Source organism: Batrachochytrium dendrobatidis (genome assembly GCF_000203795.2).
Source record: "Batrachochytrium dendrobatidis JAM81 unplaced genomic scaffold BATDEscaffold_8, whole genome shotgun sequence".
Taxonomy (NCBI): Eukaryota; Fungi; Chytridiomycota; class Chytridiomycetes; order Rhizophydiales; genus Batrachochytrium; species Batrachochytrium dendrobatidis.
Window position 1 is genome coordinate 232,561 of NW_006281106.1, and position 1,033 is coordinate 233,593.

The following is a 1,033-nucleotide window of genomic DNA, read 5'->3' on the forward strand; positions in this document are numbered from 1 at the left end:
AACCCCCACATTTTCTAAACATGGACTGCTTACGACTGTAGGCTACAAACTTGGAAATGATGCTCCTGCTGCATATGCCCTCGAAGTAGGTATCTTGTTGATTCACACCAGTTGTGCCAATACTGATCAGCCTTTGATAAATAGGGTTCGATAGCAATTGCTGGTGCTGCCGTCAAATGGCTTCGTGACAATTTAGGCATAATTTCAGAAGCATCGCAAGTAAGCGAGTTTGCTGCCAAAGTGCCTGATACCGCTGGAATTTATTTTATCCCAGCATTTTCCGGTCTGTTTGCTCCCTATTGGCGTGACGATGTTCGTGGATGTATTGTCGGTATGACCCAATACACCAACAAATATCATATCTGTCGTGCTGCACTTGAGGCTACTGCATTTCAAACACGCGAGGTTTGTTTTTGATTGAAGTGGCATTATTGATGTAGAATTGACCATTTCCCTGTTTTTACTTGCAGATTTTGGATGCCATGAACTCTGATAGTGGTCAGGCTATTCAGCTCCTACGCGTAGATGGTGGTCTGACTAATTCAGATATATGCATGCAAATTCAAGCTGACATTGCTGGTGTTGGCGTCGACCGTCCATTGATGCGTGAAACCACTGCATTAGGGGCTGCGTTGGCTGCTGGTCTTGCTGTTGGAGTGTGGAAATCACTCGATGACTTTTCTCATGTTAATCAGTCTGACATTTTTAGGCCAGCCACTAGTTCTAGTGATCGTGAGGAGCAACTGGCCGGATAGAAAAAAGCAGTTCAGAAATTGTTTTAACTTTACAATGAATGCGTCGTATTACATAAAGAGTTTATGATTGTTTTTACTATTCTATTATAAATGCTCGACATTTCATGTCCACAAAAATTGATTTTATTGAGAATTTAAACTTGCCTTTTTGGCTGCAATATCGACCAGCAAATCCATCTCACCGCTCTCCATACACATTTGGTAAAGTAAGCCCGATTTGTCCTCCAGTAACTCGTGGGGTCTACCATATTGCGATACCTGACCCCTATCCAACACAA

The 1,033-nt window shown here is 42.6% G+C and overlaps 2 protein-coding genes across 2 annotated transcripts in view; one reads left to right on the forward strand and one right to left on the reverse strand.

Annotated features, from left to right (window-relative positions):
* BATDEDRAFT_30231 (uncharacterized protein) overlaps nucleotides 1-755 on the forward strand; it is a gene marked incomplete at both ends in the record, with an annotated part of 2,748 nt that extends 1,993 nt beyond the window's left edge. The window contains 2 exons of the mRNA XM_006679887.1: nucleotides 145-405; nucleotides 471-755. Of these exons, the coding sequence (XP_006679950.1) occupies nucleotides 145-405; nucleotides 471-755 (546 nt within the window). The remainder of the gene's footprint in view (nucleotides 1-144; nucleotides 406-470) is intronic.
* Nucleotides 756-933: 178 nt separating this feature from the next.
* BATDEDRAFT_25737 (uncharacterized protein) overlaps nucleotides 934-1,033 on the reverse strand; it is a gene marked incomplete at both ends in the record, with an annotated part of 5,067 nt that continues 4,967 nt past the window's right edge. Inside the window, one exon of the mRNA XM_006679803.1 lies at nucleotides 934-996. Coding sequence (XP_006679866.1) covers nucleotides 934-996 — 63 coding nt within the window. The remainder of the gene's footprint in view (nucleotides 997-1,033) is intronic.